Source organism: Plectropomus leopardus, chromosome 20 (assembly GCF_026936395.1).
Source record: "Plectropomus leopardus strain MGB_pleo_1.0 chromosome 20, ASM2693639v1, whole genome shotgun sequence".
Taxonomy (NCBI): Eukaryota; Metazoa; Chordata; class Actinopteri; order Perciformes; family Serranidae; genus Plectropomus; species Plectropomus leopardus.
The window spans coordinates 221,783-241,641 of NC_142195.1; the positions used below are offsets into that span (position 1 = coordinate 221,783).

Consider the following 19,859-nt stretch of genomic DNA (forward strand, 5'->3'; position numbering starts at 1 on the left):
AGTAGGACAGAGATACCAAGTAGACTGGTTATTGCAGGACAGAGAGACTAAAGGGTGTGTGTCGTGAGACAGAGAGACTAATGGACTGGTTATACCAACCACTGCATTGCCAGGCAATTTTGTGTGTGCACACGTAATCTGTGCAATTTGTGCAATCGCTTCTTTGCAACAACATGTGTTAGCTGCTGTGCAGTTTACTTTTCAGACAGTTGAATGTCATGATTTTATCCTGCTGTTGATTCCTCAAGAAGTATCAGGTTGTTCAATTTGTGTAGCTCAATATTGCTTTTAACACCCACTGCCAGTGTCATCACTTTTTCGCAAAATACAGCTTGTAACAAGGTGCAAAAGGAACCCAGCACAGGGTTTCCTCATGGTTACCTGGAGGTTATTTGTTTTAAACCTTTAGCAAATGTCCTCTTAATTTCCTTTAAAGGTTTTGAGAAAAAGATACAGCACAGGGTGATTTAGGCACCATTGTTTCTGCTTAAATAACAATTTAGGTACGTTTTGTGAGGGATTAATGTAGCCATAGTTCGTCTGTTTTTTGTCTGCCTATAGACACAGAGCACAACATCTAACACTACGCCCGACTATCACAATACGCACCTTACGCTTACTTTAAAAATTAGATATCAGCATATCAAAGGGTTATTTTAGCACCCTATGTCTACCAGAGAGGAAAAGTAACACTGACAAACTCAATATTGAATGATGCCATTGAATGGCCAACAGGGACATAATGTGATATTCTACTATTTTACTGAAACTTTTGCCTAACCATGAGGGATGTCATTGTTCTTGTGAATATTTGAGCTTTAAAGCGACCGTAGCTTTTATAGAAAAACTGTCACATTCATTCACAACACTAAATGAAACAGATAATATGACAGTCATATATCTTACTCTACCCTATTCTATTGCCTTTTAGCACTTTTAATGGCCTTACTGCATGTGCAAATGAACCAAAACAATCAGCGCTAATGAGTCTCTAACAAAGCTGTTAAACACTGCTCATGAGCTGCGTTCAAACTAAGCCACCCTTATCATTCGATAAGGGCGGCTTAGTTTGAATCAAGATTCTGTTGTTGCATTGACTATTTCTTGCTTCAAATGTTATTTAGAAACACAGTTTAGTGTACTGTACAGCTGTAAAATGAGAGTTTGCGACCCACTCGCTATGTTGGATACAGTTAAATGGAGTACCAAGCACCACTCATTAGCTAGAATAACTTTTTCTTTTAACAGATGAATGAATAACTGAAATATGTTTCTGAGGAGAGAAACAGGCAATGCAGTTACATAACCTTGATTCATATTTATTATTTACTGCCTTGTTGCTGCCTTGTCTGGGGTTGATTCTTACAAATTAGAGGCAGTAGGAGAGAAGGAGGGACATATTTTCACAGATTATCTAAACCATACTTCTTTTAAATGTATTGACACTTTCAGAAAATATTACACGAAATTATTTTCATAAAAGTTATAAACTGCAACTTTAAAATGAGTCATAGCTTTACTCTGTTTTCAAAAGCAGTAAATGGAGGTTGCCTGCCTGTCTCAAAGAGTGCGAAGACTTCACAAGATTATTTTCCACCTTGCATAGCAGCCAAGATTGACCAGATGAATGTATGGAGTCTTATCATATGCCTTTTAATGTCCTTGTCTCTGTTTCAACAGCAAAGAAGAACTGAGATACATTCTCATTAGCCAACTATGAGTCCTTACTACAGTTGATTGTTGATGTGTGGTGAGTACTGGTATTTGTAATGCATTATAAGCCCTATCATTCCACTGCTAGTGTATAACTAGTCAAAAGCACCCATAAGACACTTGCGACTTATAAATCATTATAAGTCACATCTACAATGTTTTATGCCTGTTGATATATAATGCATTTATGAGTGTAGTTATAAAGCATTATGAATGCATTAAAATTCACTATGAATGTCTACATAATGCATTATAGATGGTGGTCTTCATAAAAAAGTGTTACTGTTAAGTGTTTTTTGAGGCTGCATAATATTTCTTACTTAATATTTCTTACTTTCTTATTTCTTACTTATCAATATGTGAGTTGCATGCTATGTACAGTGAAATGTTAAACTACACGAACTGTGAAGCGGTGTAAATATCTCACACTGGGTTAGTATGAGCAACTTCAGCCAAAATAGCCCACTTTTCATATCAGCTCCACAGGAAGAAATGTGAGACACACACACATGCTCGCCCCCTTTCACACACTCTCATGCCACACCCCCTATTTCTCACACCGTCAAATTCAAAACAAGAAAAAAACGTTTTAGGACTTCTTTCAGAATTTTACAGAATGAGAGTTCTCAAGGCAGCTCTGCCTATCAAATCTGTCTGACTAGTAGAGTTGGGAAGCGAAACTCAGTTCCAAATTAGAACCGAATACATAATGCCAAGAACCAGGTACCCATGAAAAAAAAAATTTGGTTCCGCCTGTCAGTTCCTAAACGTGAGATAAAAATTAATCAGTGCAAACGAAGGCTGTATACAGTCATGGCCAACAATATCAGCACCCCTGCAATTCTGTCAGAAAATATACCACTTCTTATGGTAAGAAAGAAAGAAACGCAAGAAAACAGAGAAGAAAAGTCAAACTTGATCAAATTTCACACAGAACTTAAACAATGGACTGGAAAAACTTATTGGCACCTTGTCAAAATTGTTAGAAATAATTGCATTTCAAGCATGTGATGCTCCTGTAATTTGTATTTAGATCCACCTGTGGCAAGTAACAGGTGTGGGCAATATAGTAATCACACTTGCAACCAGTTAAAATGGAGAAAAGTTGATTCAGCCTTTGTGTTGTGTGTCACACCGAGCATGGAGAGAAGAAAGAAGAGTAAAGAGTTGTCTGTGGATTTGAGAGCCAAACTTGTGTAGAAAAAATGGACAATCTCAACGCTACAAGTCCATCTCCAAAGACCTTAATGTTCCGGTGTCCACTGTGCGCAATGTCATCAAGAAGTGCATAGCTGATGGCACTATAGCTAACCTCCCTGGACGTGGACAGAAGAGCAAAATTGATGTAAGATTACAACAAAGGATTGTTCAAATGGTGAATAAAGAACCTTGATTAACTTCCGAACAAATTCAAGCTGACCTGCAGACACAGGGTACAACAGTGTTAGCTTGCACTGTCGCTATCTGAATGAAAAGGGACGCTATGGTAGGAGACCCAGGAAGACACCATCACCAGGGCCGGTTGTAGGCAGGCATATATGAGGGGGCAGTCAGAAATGTGAAGGGGGCATCATATGTACACATCATGCTCCAGCACTTTTTTTCCCCCTGTGCTTATAACAACAGTGTTTTCTTCATTGAATTGGGTTGTTAGCTATGTGTCCAACCCCAACCTAGAGAAGTGGATTGCACTTAGTCAGTCCTTAGTCAGTACTTCAGACCTGTCCAACTTGGGGGTCCCACCTGAAGACTAAGCTCCTGCTGGTATAGCTCTTAAGGTCACTGAGGCACGCAAACCCCCTGACCACAATAAGGTGGCAATCCCTCAAGGGGGGAAACTGAAAAATAAAAATAAAATAAAATATCCTTCATCCAGATTTTATCAACCAACAACATATATATCTTAACTAGATGGCCTCAATTCTCAAATAAATTTTAACCTAAAGACTTCAAAAACTGTAATCAATATTTACAAAACTGAAAGGTAGTCTTATGAATAATAATTAAAAAAAACTTCTCAAACTAATTTATAAAACACAACAGATATAGAACAGAACATTCTATGTTTTCTTTCTTTTTTAAAATTTTTTTTGGCTTGTTTTTTTTGTTAGCAACCGAACAGTTCAAAAATCTTTCTCTCCACTCCTCTCTTTTCTCTCCACTCCACTCTACAACAACAGTCTCCTATTTCCCTTTGCAAAAACTCTCACAAATTCATCCATGTCCAAGTTATTTGTTATGGACTTCTCATGGGCCAAGATCACCAAATTCCTCTTTCTCTTGTGTAACATGGTGCGACGATAGGGGGTTAGAACCCATGACAATGTGGAGAAGGAACTCTCACACGCTGCTGAAGACACACCAACCACCAGGGCTGTTACATACAATTTATGCAACTCAGGAAAGGCTTCCTTGTACTCCTGCAGGTGTTTATACACAGTGGACAGGTCTGTTTCATTTGGACATTTCTTGAGCAACATCTGTTTTGCCACAAGGATTTCATTTTTCAGACTTGCATTGTCTGCCACCGTGCCAGCCAGCACAGCCAGAGGATGCAACTGGGTTGAATCTAGAAATGCACTAGATTTGGGTGCAAGACTAGATATGGCTTTCATCAGGTCAACATTCCTCTGGGAAAATCTAGTTTCAATTTCTGAAATGGCCCTGTCAAGGATGTTGAGCAGAGATCTTTTCAGAGACTGATGGGGATTAAGGGTAGGATCATCAGAGTCTGTATGGCCCACAGTTGAGAGCACAACACTTTGACCAAGGTGTTTGCTCATTGTTCTCCTTCTCTTTGGAGGATGAGAATCATCTCCAGCAGCCGCCTGAGATAACTCTGCCCAATACTCATCTTCACGAATGTTTTTTAGGGACTCTAGTGCTGCACCAACAACCTCAGAAGCACTGCACATATCCACAGACTGAGACTGTAGAATTGCATTTGCTGGTTTCAAGACACCAAGCACCCGCACTAGAAACTTTCCAGTCTCAAAGAAGTGATGCCTCTTAATTTGACATAGCAGGCCTGATGCCTCAGTGCACAGGTCAACTGCAGCATCATCATCCTCTGTCATCTCAGATAGGATACTGAGAATATGGTCTTGATTTTCAACAATGCACTTTGTCACCTCATAGTGGCTTGTCCATCGGATTTCAAGCAGCCTTTTAAGATTTGGTGCATCATATTTCTCAGACACATGGTGGTGCTGAAAAAACTTGTAGAGTGAACTAGAGAGGTCAAAAAATCTTTTTGCACATGGTTCACTCTGCATGGCATGCACAACTACTAGGTGCAGCTGGTGGTTGTAGCAGTGGATGTATGGGACATATCTAGCAAGCTTCTTTTGGAGCAGAGCTTGTACACCACCTCTTACCCCACTCATCACAGAAGCCCCATCATAACACTGGCTAAGTATGTTGTCAGCACTGTAGCCAGCATCAGAAAGGTGTGTCAATATCTCAGAGGTGATGTACTCTGCATCAAGTTGATGCAAGTCAAGCAACCCAATAAGATGCTCCTCTGGCATGGAATTGCTGACAAAGCGAATTATCACAGACAAATTTTCCACATTGCACCTGTCCCTGGTCCCATCACTTTTGAGGACCCCGCAGAATCAGCATTTTCATATTTTTTCCTGACCTCTCCCAGCACCATGTTTGCCAGTGTTTCAATAATTTCATTTTGGATATCCTTAGATGTGTATTTAGCATTCTTTGGGATACCTTTAGCAATGCTTGCTAGCTTCTCATCCTTCTCTAAGGTATACTCCATCAGTTTTAGAAAGAGACCTGAAGGGATGTCATCATTACCAGCTTCATCGTGCCTCAGAGTTTCTGCAGTCCCACGGAGCCCCAACTCATTCACACAAAGAAACTTAACAGCACTGCCCACACTCTTGACATAGTAATGGTTTTTTTCAAATTGTGTTTTACCAACCAACAGGGGGTCAACAGTTCCCCCTGTAGCCTCTCTGCTTTTGTGCTGAGTCCATACAGTTGAAGCATGCACATGGTTGTGGCTGGACACATGCCTCTGTAGCCCCTTGTCTCAATCAAGTGCTGCTTTCCAGTTGTTAAAACCAGTTAAGGTAAAAACAACATCCCTCTCATTAACAGTGCTGCCATATTTCCGACAGGGGAAACAGAAGCAGGCATCCCAGACAACAGAATACTCTAGCCATGGTCGTGTGCGGTACCAGGCAGGATTGAATGATCTTAATGTTGTACCAAATGCACACTTTGGGTAGCTACCCAGTATTGGCTGAGATGGTGCATTGCCATTTAAGTCACTGGGTAGCTGAGCAGGCTGCTTTGGGGCAGCTCTTGTTGGTGGAGGTACAGCAGAAGCAGTGCTTACTGATGCTAAAGTAGTAGTTATGCTAGCTGCTGTCTCTGATGTACTAGCAGGAGCAGGAGCATCATTGCTACTACTGTTAGTACAGGCAGGAGCAGCACTACAGTTTTTAAAAGCTCTGAAAAACGGATGCATCACGCAGCATTAACTTTCTCTTTGTGAGCTGCAGGAAGCTAGAGTGATAAATAAGTAAGCTGGCTTTGTAAAAACCACTGTGATTAAATTAAACAAAGCAGTGCAGAACTACAGCGTGGGGCGGTGCTTTACGTAGGGGTCTGTCAAACACCGGTCATTTGTCTTCAGTCTGTCACATGCAGTGGACGTGGACTCATTTCTGTGCTTGTTGTAACTGAGAAAACGCAGCTGCTTCTTCAAGTTTTACCGCTCGTGGCGGCACTGAAACCTGACACCACACTGTCCGGCTACGTCTTGGCTCATTTGCATACTAACAGTGATTGGATGTTTACTGAGGGCTGAGGGGAGGTGTGTGTGTGTGCGCTGACCAGCCTGTGAATACACACACAGCGGAGGGACAGATAGATGAGAGGAAGCTGATACTATATCGTCTTCGTGTCCCCTTTTCGGCGGATTTTTCCGCTACTGCAGATAATTTTGTCAACTTGTAATGTATTAATTTTGTGAGTATATTAAAAATGTGCTTTCTCAACTTCTAAAATTTTGATTTGAGGGGGCAAGACATTTATTTGAGGGGGCGCTGCCCCCTCTTGCCCCTGTGTAGAGCCGGCCTCGACCATCACTGACACAAAGGCATAAAAAAGCCAGACAACAATGTGCCAAAACGTATGTGACAAAGTCACAATCCTTCTGGGAGAACGTACTGTGGACAGATGAGACTAAAGTAGAGCTTTTCGGTAAAGCACATTACGGAAAACGAAATGAGGCCTTCAAAGAGAAGAACACAGTCCCTTCAGTAAACATGGTAGAGGTTCAAAGATGTTTGGGGTTGCTTTGCTGCTACTGGCACTGGATGCCTGTGAATGTGTGAATTGCATCATGAAATCTGATAATTATCAAAGAATTTTGGGGCGCAACGTAGTGCCCACTGTCAGAAAGCTCCGTCTCCACCAGAGGTCATGGGCCTTCCAGCAGGAAAATGACCCAAAACACACTTTAAAAAGCACTCAGAAATGGTTACAAACAAAGCGCTGGAGAGTTCTGAAATGGCCAGGAATGAGTCAAGCTCTGAATCCCATAGAACACCTGTTAAGAGATCTCAAAACAGCAGTTTGGAGAAGGCATCCTTCAAATCTGAAAGACCTGGAGCAGTTCGCAAAAGATGAGTGGTCCAAAATTCCAGTAGAGAGGTGTAAGACTCATAGTTATAGGAAGCAATTGATTTCAGTTATTTTTTCCAAAGGGTGTGCTACCAAATATTAAGTTCAGGGTGCCAATAATTTCGTCCAGTGCCTTTTTTGAATTCTGTATGGAATTGTATTAGGTTTGACTTTTTTTCTCTGTTGTTTTGTGTTGTTCCCATGCAAACAAAATAAATAAACATGTGATAACCAAAACATTTGTCATTTCAACTATTTTCTGGGAGAAGCGGTGTATTATCTGACAGAACTGCAAGGGTGCCAATATTTTGGGCCATGACTGTATATCTGCAAGGCTGTGGCTCTCTTACTGGTCCTTTTCTCATCTGTCAGCAGGTCCTGTTACTTTACACATCAACACCACAATGAGCTGGAGAGCTAGCGTGCATGACCAGTGTGTCGCAGCCATACCGCAAACCCTCCTAAACTCACAGGAAATTCCTGTTCCATGCAGCCCTCTCTCGGTGTCCTCCTGGCGTCACATTTCTCCCGTATTTCTCCTGATGTAGAGCCCTCTACCATGTGCATAGTCTCCACAGGGAACCAGTGGTGACATCAGCCCCAATATATCAAAGAGGGAAATTTGACCGCTCCAAAAATTTCACTTTTTGTCCTGTGTTTTACTGAATATCCAACATGCAGCAGCTGATTAGAAAGCTAATACTGAAAATGCACAGAAATAACTTTGTTTTTATGAAACATGCCTGAATACAGACTGTGTGCCAGGTGTGCGCGCATTTGGATACTAGAGTGTGAATCAGGCCGCACAATCCTGTCTGAACCAAAGTAACTAAGCCCAAGAGATTAATTTAACTATTTTCAACCACAGACAAAAAACTTAAAAGCACTAATGAAAACAATATGCCTTACACATTTTGCTGATCACACAGCTTATCGATAGACAGCATCAGACTGACAGAGCGGCGCAGTAACAGAGACAGACAGTTTTTCCTCAGCGTCTGAACAGTTAAGTGTTTAGCGGGGGAAAGTGACTTCTTCAGATTTCAACAGAAGACTTCACTGTCTTCACTGTCACTTCCAGTCAGACTTTTGATGGAATTCTTTCTAAATACGACAACACATCGCTCCATCCCTCATCCACCTGTGCTCTGTTGCTTCCATTTTTATCAGGGGCGGATTTAGTGATTTGGGAGTCTGGTGCCCCAGTCTATCTGCCTTGCTTTGATTTCACCATTCTCTAACTGGGAGTGATGGTGGGCTGTAGAATAAGCTCTGTTGTTTTCACACTCACCATACCTGGCTGCCCCATGTAACATAAAGTAAGCCTACAGTTATTGCACTTTGGTCAAAGCATAATTTACTTTTAGGTCAATAAGTGCAGTTTGACATTCACACTAATGTTTTTTAATGCACATCTGTGTGTGAATCATACATTTTTATTTGTTGTTGTAACACTTCAAAGAATAAAGTTTTTTTTTTCATCAAAACTTCTTTTACACAGATTAAGCCAGGCTATGCAATGCTTTGTTTAAGGAAAAAATTGCTGCGCAGCACATTTGCGCATGCAGCGCCACCACCAAAAAAAAGTTTTACCTCCTTCTAAATCTCTCTCCAAACTTATCTGAAAAGCTGGCAGCCCTGGTGTTAGTATTTATTGATTCACTGATTTTACTTCCCAGCCTAACGTAGTGCATGATGGGAATCTACTGCTCACAGACAGAGTGGAAGCTGATCATTCAATCTAGATATGGTCAATGAGATAAAAACACATATATTGCAGGATATTTGTGTGGTTTACACAGTTGTCTGTATGCTTCACTAAGCACGGCAGTAATACTTTTGCTGAAGCATAAATTGAGTGCCTTGCCATAAATGAGGTTTAATGTTGTGGTATTTTTTAGTACTGGAATTATTTATCAATGACATTTTTACGCTGTAAACATATGACTGACAAGATGTCCAGTGATAAGTGTCTGAATGCATTACAGCCTATTAGGGGTGTCAAACTTTTTAGTTCATTGGGCTGCATACAGCCCCATTTGATCTCAGCTGGACCAGACCTGTATAACCATTGCACAATAACCTCTAAATGACACATCCGAATGTTTCCCTTTTTGTTAGAGTAAAGAAATGAAAGAACATTCTGAAAATGATTGTCCTTTTACAAAACAGATGCCCTTTAGCAGACAATACAGAGTTCCCTACTGCAAACTCAACCGATTTAAAAACTAATTTGTATCAATCCCCATCAAATTCAACAGTGTTGCTTAAGGGTGCAGGGGTTGTGCAATAGTTCCATGATGTTTGAACAACAGGGTAATAGCAAAATGCATTCTGTGCAATATATTTGCATTATTTTGTGTGTCATGTGTCATTTGGATTATGTGCGATTTATAGCTGTGATTTGATACAGCTAGTGCTGTTTTGTTTATGTGTGGTCTGATTTATTGTGACTGTGAAGCCATTTATGGGTGCAGCATCTGAGTCCAAGACAAATATCCCTACAGGGACAAAAGTATATGGTATGGTATGATACAGTATGGTAGGGTACGCCAGGGTAACGTAGGGTATGGTATACTATGATACGTTATGGTACGGTGCGGTATGGTATGATATGGGTATGGTATTGAATCTCAGCCTTAGAGTCTCAAGAAAAGTAAGTACAATTTCAAAAATATCTGTTTTTCCACATTCAGTGAGTCTATACCCACAAGTGCATGCATTTCCACTGCTGTGTAGTAATGCTGGCATGAGTAAAGCTATCAAGTAAGGTGGATGAGTTATATCCTGCCATTCAGGCCATTGACAAATCAAACATTTTAACAATGCCTAAACAATAGGATTCCACCAATGATATTTTAAGGGAGGAGTTTGATACAGCCCCGATACACAATGTACAAGGTAGAATTTTTTTGTCATTTTTCTTAAACGTGATTTAAGAAGAAATGAAATTAAAGTTTGCATAGTGTTAAATATCTTTAAATATGACCATTATTGTTGTTTTGTATTCTGGTCAGGGTGGAAAAGCCTCCCTGAGCTACCACCTTATCGTGGTGTCCCAGTGATCCTAGAAGCTCAATTGTCTGGGGCTTTATGCCCCTGGTCGGATCACCCATGGCAAACAGGTCCTAGGGAAGGGACTAGACAAAGTGTAGCTCATTGGACCCCTTCTGATGAATGCGACAAATGGTTCAAAGTTTCCCTCGCCCAGTGCCTGGTCCCTGCTTTTTGCAGACGATGTGGTCCTGTTGGCGTCATCAGGCCGTGACCTTCAGCTCTCACTGGATCGGTTCACAGCCAAGTGTGAAGCGGCCAGGATGAGAATAACCACCTCAGAATCCGAGGCCATGGTTCTCAGATGGAAAAGGATGGAGTGCCCTCTCCAGATCGGGGATGAGATCCTGCCCCAAGTGGAGGAGTTTAAGTACCTCGGGGTCTTGTTCACGAGTGAGGGAAGGATGGAGTGGGAGATCGACAGGGACATTGGTGCAGCATCAGCTGTATTGCAGACTCTGCACCGATCTGTCATGGTGAAGAGGGAGCTGAGCCAAAAGGCAAAGCTCTCAATTTACTGGTCAATCTTCGTTCCTACCCTCACCTATGGTCACGAGCTTTGGGTAGTGAAAGAACAAGATTGCGGGAACAAGCTGCAGAAATGAGTTTCCTCCGTAGGGTGGCTGGGCTCTCCCTTAGAGATAGGATGAGAAGCTCTGTCATCCGGGAGGGGTTCAGAGTAGAGCCACTGCTCCTCCACACTGAGAAGAGCCAGATGAGGTGGCTTGGGCATCTAATTAGGATACCTCCCGGATGCCTCCCTGGTGAGGTGTTCAGGGCACGTCCCACTGGTAGGATCCCCCGGGGAAGACCCAGGACACGCTGGAGAGACTATGTCTCTCAGCTGGCCTGGGAACGCCTCGGGATCCCCTGGGAAGAGCTGGACAAAGTGGCCAGGGAGAGGGAAGTCTGGGCTTCGCTGCTTAGGCTGCTTGCCCCGCGACCCGACTCCGGATAAGCGGAGGAAAATGGATGGATGGATGGATATGCTAAGTTAGCCAGTGGGTCAGATTGGACCCTCTGGTGGATCTGGTCCGGCCCATGGCCCTTATGTTTGATGCCCCTGACTTTCATTCTGTGGGCTGTCTGTTTATAACACCCCTGGCTTTAAGGTTTTAATTGATGTGGCCTGTGACTGCAAGTCTGCCTGAGCACTGGCCATAAATCAGTCAATTCTCTGCAGCTTTGTGTGGGAGCCAGGAAAGCTTAAGAGAAGGAAACATTTTGTTTCCCAGGATGTTCTGTGAAAGTCAGAAAAAAAGGTCTTGCAAATGTTACAGATGGTTTTGTGAACTGCATTAACCAAATATACATGTAAGACATTTGTTATGAAAACTTTCTCATGTAACCACAAGGGAACATTCTCCAGGCAAATTTTACGGAACATTCTGTAAACATCAGCAAAAAAAAACCCAACCTCCTGTGAACATTTGCAGACTGTTCAGTGAAATGTATTCACACCAAAAACATTCCATGAACCGTTCTTGCAAACCTTATTTCAAACCAAAAATGCACATAACCAATCCGTTAAGAAAACTTTCCTAAACGCATTGGAGTGCTTGCTGCAGGGGTCCAGCAAACTTACCTCTAACCCCTATGTCACATTCACAGAATGTTCCCCGAGCATAAAATTGTTTACTGGAAACTCACTAATGATGTAAACTATAAACACAAAAATGACAACAACCAGAATAAAACACTAAGTTCTCAATAAATACATTGTAAACAATAACAAAAGGTGACATTTGCATTTTGGAACATGAAATAGCAAACTTCACTATGAACTACCAGCCCTAAGCATGGTGGGAAATGTGACCGCTGCTACAATAGATTGGCATCTGGCTGGAGGGAGATCACAAGGAATATTAATGTTTCAGTAAGTTTTGTGTGGGTTGCGAGAAAGTTGGCTTGTTTTTAAAAAATGGGAAGGAACTACAGTATATCTTACCTTGCAGGTATCATCACTGATGCAGCCTTTCTTGACATGTGCAACATCATTTGGTAAATACATTTCCTCCTTATCCAACCTGTTCCAGGTATCCACATCTAGATGCACTGAATCTAAACGAAGGTCCTGCAGACAACCTTTGAAATGCCCCCCCCACACATCAGAGTCCCAGTTTCTTGGAAGTCCTCCAACATAAGCCTGATCCCCACTGTAAACATTCACTTCAGGGATCTTTCCTATTCCATAGCGAAGGCCTGCATGCTCAAAGATCACCTGTCTGTTTTGGACCTCCACTTGAAGAAGCTGCTTCTCGCCAGTAGTCACAAATATCGGAGCTGTCAGTGGGGTACTGTTGGGCAGAGAGCTGACAAAAACCCTCCCCATCCCCAGGTAGATGGTGAAGTAGACCTCTCCTCCCTCTTCCTCTGTAGGTCTTCTCAGCTGAAATAGCAGCCCGTCTGGCTTCAGTGACCTCAAGAAGAAGGACACATTGAAGTTGCTGCTGTGGCTTTTACCTACATCATATGCACTAAAACTCATTGTGTCCTCATGCCTGTATGTCCATGAAGGGAATTCTGACAGGAAAAAAATGGAAGTTTGAATTAATTACACAAACACACACACATTTAAATATACACGCACACATTCACACAGACACATACACATACACACACACACACACACACACACACACACGCTCACACTAAAACACTAGAAGCACTTTATAATACAGCCCACAACTTATAGTGTAATTACATAGAACTTACAAGATACTTTAGAGGAGAGATGTTTAAAGTTATCCCCTAAGGGGTTCTTAAGTACTGGGTACCTACAGGGTACTTTAGAAGGGTACTTTAGAGGAAGGATGTAGGAATTAGTATTTAGTGAGTACTGGCATGTATGCAAGATACATGATACTGGTGCTTTTATTCAGACTATGATATTAAAGGAAACACACATCAGTTTCATTATTAAAATGTTCAGTAATTTTTATAATTAAAAAGGATTGATTGATATAAAAAGGGATGGAATATTTCACACAAGAGTTACTGTATAGCTAAAAAAAAATCATTTATTTGACCACTATTGTGTTATAGTAGTGTTTGAGAATTTTGATGTAATATTCAGTATTGCCATAGAAGATTTGTGACTCCAAGGATTAATTGTGCCTTGTTCTTGTTCTGTTTTGAGATACCCTGGAAACATTGTTAGATTTTGGAATTTGAACTCTTCTTGATGAAGGAGATGGCGAGCCACTGTTGAACGTGATCAATTCCTTACCCAGAGGAGCTGGATATCATCTTTTCCTGGAGGAGGGAACCAACCATCCCTCCCCCTGGCAGGACTGTTGAAGCCCACATTTGATATTTTGACTAAAAATTGAGATGACTGAAACTGAAACTGACTGGACACTACCCTTTCTGACTGAAGGTTGCTGAACTGACTGCAATAAAGGACCAGAGATGAACAGAAAGGGAAAGAAACAGGAATCCTGAACTCTACAGCACTCAGAGACAATTTTCTTTCCTTGCAATTTAGTTTTGTCAAACAACCAGCTTAATGGGGATTTATGTTTTGTGTGCAGGTTGTGAAGCACTGTTATAGCAGTTATTGATGTACTGAATGCATTTATATGGTATCCACTGCTTTATTGATACTAGAAAACTGGTTTGAGAGAGACCCTTTAATTTTTCGCTTTTTTTCTTGGTTAAAGAGGGACCCTTTGATTTTTATTTTCTGCCTACATTTTAATATAGTTCAAAGTGAAACACACCCTGTGACTCCAGTTGCTTACTGTATGCTCTTTCAACCCCTCCTATGAATCTACACACTGGTCCTAACATATATAAGTACTCTAGTGACCCCTAGGTGGGTTACACAACACAATAAGATTCTTGAGATTCAGTATTCTCCAGGGAAAGTACTTTGTAAGTACAAAGAAAACACTGTATAATTATAGGTTAAGACAAGGGCACAGAGGATACTCTATAATCCAGCTCGCACTCCACTTTGTAAATACAGAGAAGGTATTATTTAAGTGCTGGGTAATAAAGAACAGTGTGACACTCTACAATCCAGCCAACATCCATGTAAGTACTTGGTGAGTACAAGGATAAAGGGGAGGTGATTGTCTATAATCTAGTCTGCACCCCAGTAAATACTGTGTAAATACAGGGTAAGTGCTTTGTAAGTATAAGGTAAGTACTGTGTAAGAATAGGGTACGAAAGGGGAACAGTAGATATTCCATAATCCGGTCTGAACCCCTGTAAATACTGTGTAAATACAAAGTAATAAGGGAACAGTGGATATCTATGTTTCTCAGAATAATAATAGTATGTATTTAGAAGTAGCCAATCTGATGGTCTCGTTTACTTCAGGATGAAACTGAGACATTTTCATAAGGGTTAAACTTTCATGACATTGCATTTAAAATTGTGGAGAAATAAGTCTTACTAGCATTTCATACAGCAAAGCCACATTCAATCCACCTTCATATTTGTCTGTGACATTGAGTATGTCACAGTAGTACATTAGAGTACTATATTATGTTACGTTTTCATTCTCAGATGACAACACAAGCCTTATGTGGAGCTGAAGAAAGATAACTTTGTTTACTACTCCAGCCTGCCCCTTTTGTGTTGCTGCAGAGATGCATAAATGAAGGGTCTATTCCATGTCCACCAGCTGAATGCCTGTATGATTATTATGGTCAATAAAGAGAAAAGTAAAGAATGAGTGGATAACACAAAAGGCATTAAAAAGCCCCAATAATTCTCATAATAACAGAGAAATGTGTAATTAACAAGATCCCAACATCCCTGATTGCAGCAGTTCTATTTTGCATAATACTTCTGTACTTAAATAATATTTTGAATGTGGGCTGTGCTCCATGAGGACTTTTAGTTGTGACAGAGTATGTTTACACTGAGATGAAGGCTTTTAAAAGCTGCTGCTGGTAGTAAAAGTGCTTACCTTCAGAGCAGCTTTCACTATAGAAGGGGCGGTAGCAGTTGCACTGATAGCTGGTCCACAGGTCCACACAATGTCCATGTCCATTGCAGGGGTCAGGCTTACACCATTCGGTCTTAATGCATCCCAGCTCATGTCCATGGTCCTCTGGGAGTGTTTGAGGTAGAATAGGCTTAGAGTCAATCATCAGGTCTTCTATACACCCAATGTAGCCTGCGCCACTTATAGAGTGCTCTAAAAGCTCCTCTGGTGCTCCACCTATATAAATATGAGTGAAGGCTTCAGAGGGCTGGAAAGGTGGTTCATCAGGACCACCATCTGTAACTCTGCATTCATCCCTGTCACAGCCCGGGCCTTTTACAATCAAAATCAGGCCTTCATTATCTACAAACACGTGTGCACTCCACCAATCTCCATCAGTAACCAAACCAGGATATGTTACTTCCAGTTCAGACTCCTCTGAAAATGCATTTGCATGAAGACCACTGTTCACAATTTCCAAAATGAGGTGATTGTCCACATCCCCTCTGTAGAAAAGCAGCATATTGGGTATAGTTGTCCGAAAGCGTAGCTGTACCCCAAAACCTGGGTGAACATGGTGCTCAACCTCCCTCCGAGTCCTTTCTTCTACAACAATCTGGAGGTGAATAAATCCAGGAGTGGAGAAGGAGAATGTTGTTCTCGTGGAGCACTGCTCATCATAGAAGCCATGAGGGCACAAGCATGTGTGACCGTGTTCTCCATTCTCTAGCCATGCATGACAGGTGGCTCCATTCTGGCATTCATGGTCCACACAGCCATAGAGTTCCACATCACAGTGATCACCTCCCCAAGGAAGTTCACTTAGCCCCATGTCAGGACAGTGGCAGGTGTATGATGCCCTGCCGTCTTCACACCAGCCACCATTCTGACAGGGCTGGCTCTCACATTCATCAATGTTCACTTCACACAGTTCACCTGGAAGGAAACAGTATATGGGTTAGATGTGATAGTGGCAGACTGTTATAGAAGGTGTCAGAGATGTGTTGGAAAACAAGGGAAGGATAATCTTGAACTTTTTCCTGATTGTCAAACAGTCCCATGCCAATATCTCTCAGTGCTTTCTGACTTCCCTACACTGTCTGAGGCTCTTGGTTCCAAGCTCAGTGGTTCCTACTCAAGAAGTAAATCTTTAAAATAAACTTTTAAAAAGCCTAGTGAATAAAGTTTCATAAGTTTCATTAAAAAAAGGTTTAGTATTTTCCTAAAACACTGCAGTTTTTATCAAAAATTATAAAACAGAAGAAAATAGTGAATTTATTGAGGACTATTTTAAGCTATGGATCACAATATATATTTAATGCTCTTGTGAATGTACTTCTCCGTCTTTTTCTGTGCATCTTGATTACATTTCTTTTAAACATGACAGGCCCTGACACACCAAGCCGACGGTTGGCTGTCAGTCACTGTCGGACTGTCAATAAGCATCCGTGACCCTTGTCTCTGCGATGTGTCACACACAGTTAGTCGGTCCTTGTCAACCCTTGTTGACTTTCTTCCAGTTGATTCAGGATGTGTAATCAACATTGACAACAGCAGAGCCCATTGGCAAGTGAAATATCTCTGATTGGCAGTTTAGCTCAGTGCAAGAGAAGACAATTGCAGGTGAGGAATGTAAACAAAGGGCTAAATTCAATGAGGTCAAAACAAAATTGTTACATGGGTCATTTTTTTTTATTTGTTTGTTTTTAATTTGATTTTATTTTAAATTTGACCCACCAAACAGAAAAGACAAGTGAATATCAAGAAAACATGAACAGAAAACTATTGTCTGTGCAGAAAGTAAATAGTTTTGGGGCAGCAGTGTGGTATGTGGGACTGCTCGGCGACCTAGGTGATAGTAGGAGGAATCCTGCACAGTAATGCATTTGATGAGTGTAGAGAGAAAATAGTTCCTACATGAAGCTGCTTATAAGCTGGGGCATGTTGAATAATAATAATAATAATGATAATAATAATAATAATAATAATAATAATAATAATAATAATAATAATAATAATAAGAAGAAGAAGAAGAAGAAGAAGAAGAAGAATTTAAAAAATAATATTGTTATTAGGGAAATCCTGTATCAAACAGACACCGAAAAGTTAGTGCTTGCATTTGTTACTTCTAGGCTGGATTATTGTAACTTCCTATTATCGGGTTGCCCCAACAAGTCTCTAAATGCTCTCCAACTGGTCCATAATGCTGCTGCATATGTAATAACAGGAACCAAGAAAAGAGATCATATTTATCTTGTTTTAGCTTCTTTGCACTGGCTCCCTCTAAAATCCAGAATTGAATTTAAAATCCTTCTCCTACTTACAAAGTTTAAATATTCACAGCTCATAGTTCCCTATCAACCCTCAAGAGCAGTGCACTCTGAAAACTCACAGTTAATACAGTGGCGAATGCAGATGTAGCAGCCAGTGGCTCCTAAAAGTCTTGCTACTTTTGCTATATTTTGCTATATTTTTTCAACTCCATGGCCCCCTCTGCTGAAACACGACTTTCCTAGGATAGAGAAACACTCATGAACATTGTGAAAACTTGTATGGGGCTTGGACTGAGTTCAGCAAATGTGAGAGGATCTGCACAAATGTCATATGCCATGCTGCCAGTCAAAGCAGAGGGGAGAAATGAAACTGAAAGCGCCAGACGAAGAGAGCTGTTAGAAGGGTGAGGCTGACCTGCCTTGGACCGAAAGCTGTTCCTCTGCCAAGCCTTCTCCTGGCTAATGTCCATTCACAGGAGAATAAAATGGATGGGAGGCAATTGAGGCTCACTCAGCAATGGGAGATCAGAGAATGCTCTGTGCAAATCTTCACAGAGACATGGTTAACCCCTGACATCCCGGATCAAGCTGTTGCACCGGGTGGACAGACTTTATTCAGAGCAGACAGGTCACAAGACTTCGGTAAGAGGAGAGGAGGAGGGCTTTGTGTTTATATAAATTATGCTTGGTGCTGAAACGCAGTTAAAGTGGATGGACTGTGCTCACCCAGAGAATTCCCCAGCATTTATATTGTTGCTGTATACATACCCCCAGATGCAAATTCAAAAAATGCATTGCAGGAATTGTGTGATGCCATCAGCAGCAACATCATCAAGCAACTGGAAGGAATCTTCATAGTAGCTGGTGATTTTAATCAAACAGACCTCAAATCTGTCTTACCTAAATTCTACCAGCATGTTGAGATCCCCACCAGAGGAAGAAATATCCTGGACCACATGTATACAAATATTCCTGAAAGCTACAAAGCCCTCCCACGCCCTCACTTTGGGCCCATCAGATCATATTTCTCTGCTCCTTCTGCCAAGATATTGTCAGCTGATAAAAAGGCTCAAACCAACAGTTAAAACTGTTAAAGTGTGGACAGATGAAGCCACAGCAGTGATACAGGACTGTTTTGATAACAGGCTGGCAAATGTTCAAAGATGCTGCCACTCAAGATAACAAGATCAATTTGATCAATCTGATGACGTGGTGATCACAAAGACGGTGAGATCATTCCCCAACCATTCTCCAATCCAAAGCCTGGATGAATGGACAGGTGAAGGCTCTTCTTAGAGCTAAAAAAGCTGCCTTTCAGTCAGGCATCAAAGAGGCGTACATCATTGCCAGCGCATGACTAAGAGCTGGCAATGGCTAAGAGGAGGCAGCAGCAGAGAGTGGAGAGAGACCTCAGCAGCAACAGCACTAAAGATATCTTGTAGGTGATTCAAATTGTCACAGGCTACAGAAGCAGGAGTGCCCCCATTATATGTGACGCCATGCTGCCGGATGAGCTGAACACATTTTAAACTCGCTTTTACATCCTTAATAAGGACTTAGCTGTAAAGTCTGCTCCGCCTCCAGAGGACCAACCACTCTCAGTGACCACAGGAGGTGTGAGAAAACAAGGCCACAGGCCTAGACAGCATCCCAGGACGAGTACAAAAACTTGTGCTGATCAGCTTGTTAATGTTAGAACTGACATTTTTAACATCTCACTCTCACAAGAGACTGTTCCCTCCTGTCTCAAGACAGCCATCAATTGTTCCTGTACCTAAAACGTCTGCTGTGTCTAGTCTTAATGACTACCGCCCTGTGGCTCTTACCCCCATCCTGATAAAGTGCTATTAGAAATTGGTTCTCCAGCACATCCAAGACAACATCCCTGCCAGCCTGGACCCTCACCAGTATGCTTTCAGAATCAACAGATCCACAGAGGACGCCGTATCTATTGCTCTTCACTCAGTCTTCACTCACCTGGAGAATAAGAACTACATCAATGCTTTTTGTTGCCTTCAGCTCAGCATTGAACACAATGTCACCCATGAAGCTGATTGGAAAAATGAACACTCTGGGCTTCAGTTCAGCACTCTGCAACTGGTTACTGGACTTCCTTACTTGCAGAGCCCAGAGAGTTAGGATTGGTGGTTTCACCCCCAGGGCTATGTGCCAAGCCCCCTCCTGCTCACACTCTACAACCATGACTGCACTCCGAGACATCACGAGA

At 41.6% G+C, this 19,859-nt stretch overlaps 1 protein-coding gene across 3 annotated transcripts in view; it reads right to left on the minus strand.

Annotated features, from left to right (window-relative positions):
- The window catches only part of crb2a (crumbs cell polarity complex component 2a), a 94,103-nt gene that overhangs the window by 25,023 nt on the left and 49,221 nt on the right, over nt 1-19,859 (minus strand). For all 3 annotated transcript variants that reach the window (XM_042509794.2, XM_088070645.1, XM_088070644.1), the window contains exons 7-8: nt 15,342-16,295; nt 12,368-12,942 (exon numbers count right to left, since the gene is read on the minus strand). In XM_042509794.2, the coding sequence (XP_042365728.2) occupies nt 12,368-12,942; nt 15,342-16,295 (1,529 nt within the window). The remainder of the gene's footprint in view (nt 1-12,367; nt 12,943-15,341; nt 16,296-19,859) is intronic.